General features: G+C 38.7%; 1 protein-coding gene across 1 annotated transcript; it reads right to left on the reverse strand.

The window, feature by feature from the left end:
• Positions 1–700: 700 nt before the first annotated feature.
• Positions 701–1710, reverse strand: LOC133816110 (uncharacterized). Its single transcript, XM_062248776.1, has 2 exons — positions 1126–1710; positions 701–1028 (listed from the first exon to the last, which is right to left on the reverse strand). Exons 1-2 carry the CDS (start codon positions 1693–1695, stop codon positions 729–731), a joined length of 870 nt encoding a protein of 289 aa, XP_062104760.1. The 5' UTR covers positions 1696–1710; the 3' UTR covers positions 701–728.
• Positions 1711–1939: the final 229 nt, after the last annotated feature.

A 1939-nucleotide genomic window follows, 5' to 3' on the forward strand; every position in this document is an offset into this window, starting at 1 on the left:
GGGGTTCACTCAAAAAGAAGGAATTGACTACACAGAAACCTTTTCACCGATATCTAAGAAAGATCCCCTCATAATTATCCTGGCATTAGTTGCTCATTTCGATTTAGAGCTGCAACAGATGGATGTAAAAACTACCTTCTTAAATAGTGACCTAGAGGATGAGGTATACATGAAACAACCAGAAAGATTCTCCTTTAGTGATGGTGAGCATTTGGTGTGCAAACTTAAGAAGTTCATCTATGGTTTAAAACAAGCGTCCCGCCAATGGTTTAATCTCTGTCTTGTTAATTTTGTATACACCAAAAGTTGTATGGAAAATAAGTAAATTTAATTTAAATTGAAGATCTGAGAAATCGAAGTAACATTTCCATTTATTGGAAGTTTGAGTTGATTAAGAAGTTGAGTACTATACAGACTACAGAGTATATAAAGCGATTTGTTGTTTGTTGATCACGCCTCGACTCGGATTGAATGCGCAAGGTGATTCCCAGGATCACTTTTCTACTGCAAAACTGCATAAAAAGATAATATTGTAAAAAAAAAAAAGAATACATAGATGTTCCATGCATATTTTGTATATATTAAAGACAATGAAAAAGTTCAAATTTACGAGTAATTTGATGTGCCAAAAACCAAAATGCAGCTTACAAACACATCCACGTACCAACATTGCCTAGCAAGATTCTCAGAGCACAAACATACAGAGGAATCAATATATATCTTAAAGACTAACCTTTAGATAACGAAGAAGGAACCACGACAACATGCATATCAGAATTGTTAGGAGGAAGATGCAAGCGAAGAGGATAAAGCTTCCCATTCAATGGATTACGGGAACATATAACGACGTCGTCTAGTCCAGTATCATCCTTCAACCTTTGTTTCAACTCTTCTACCCCACTATCCTTGAATACGAATGAGAGCTCTTTTTTACCGTCACCAACCTCTTCTTTTTCGTTAAACACACAATAGTAAATCATTCTACCTTCGGCTTTCACCACCACCAATCCATTATCAAAATCACCTGACTGCATGCATACATTTAAAACAGTAAAATATGAAACATGGACGAAACGCACTAATTAATTTGAAACATGTTGATTTGCACAAACAAGTTATTATTACCTTCTTATTTCGCTTAGGAGTAGAAGTGAGTTCGATTCCGGCCGGAGAGTTGATGATCTCAGAAGGCGAATGAACAGCCTCAATCAGGGCCGACTTTGGTCGTGGACGTATGGGAGATGGCACGCGAATCTCTATAACGTCCACATCCCACAAAACCCAATCCTCAGTTGCGGCTCTATGAGGGATGTCATGCGTGATGGAGTTGCGCCACGGCGGCAAGCCACCGTTGGCGCGGAGAAATTGGCCGTAGCGGGTCTTGAGTCGGACCTGGAATCCTTCTCTGATGGGCTCCCATTCAACGGATGAATCTAACTTTTTGGGCAGATTTTGAATGACTTTCTTGCCCGTCATTCCCAGAAGGAAGGGCATGTTTGAGGCCATTAAGTATTTGCCGTAACAGCTCTTTAAGCGTAAAACTTTGGCCTCCTCCAACAGCTCCACGCTCCATCTGGCGTTCCTTACCAAACCATTCCGATCTTGCACGACGGCTTCTTCGTCGTCTTCGGCTAATAGGAACTTATCGTGGTGACTCCGCAGCCGTACCATCCTGGCTTTTTTGAAAAACTCCATTGAATCCTGAAAATGTATAATATTACTCTATATTAATAATAATTAAGCTTTGATAATAATATATCATCATCCATAAATGAATTGCATGTATATTACAGGACATCGGAAACCTTAACTGGTAGTCAAAATAATTTGTGATATGAAATGAAGGAAGTAATTAAAGAAGAGGGTGTTTATTAATAATGGTGAATTTCTCACATTTATCGTCATCGGACATGTATATAATATACACCAAAAATCGTAT

Source organism: Humulus lupulus, chromosome 2 (assembly GCF_963169125.1).
Source record: "Humulus lupulus chromosome 2, drHumLupu1.1, whole genome shotgun sequence".
NCBI classification, from domain to species: domain Eukaryota; kingdom Viridiplantae; phylum Streptophyta; class Magnoliopsida; order Rosales; family Cannabaceae; genus Humulus; species Humulus lupulus.

Excerpts from the sequence above, each read along its gene's own strand:
- LOC133816110 (XM_062248776.1), bottom strand. The coding sequence starts at position 1,695 with ATGGAGTTTTTCAAAAAAGCCAGGATGGTACGGCTGCGGAGTCACCAC. Across the intron at positions 1,029-1,125 it reads CTCCTAAGCGAAATAAGAAG|TCAGGTGATTTTGATAATGG; the intron begins GTAATAATAACT and ends GTATGCATGCAG.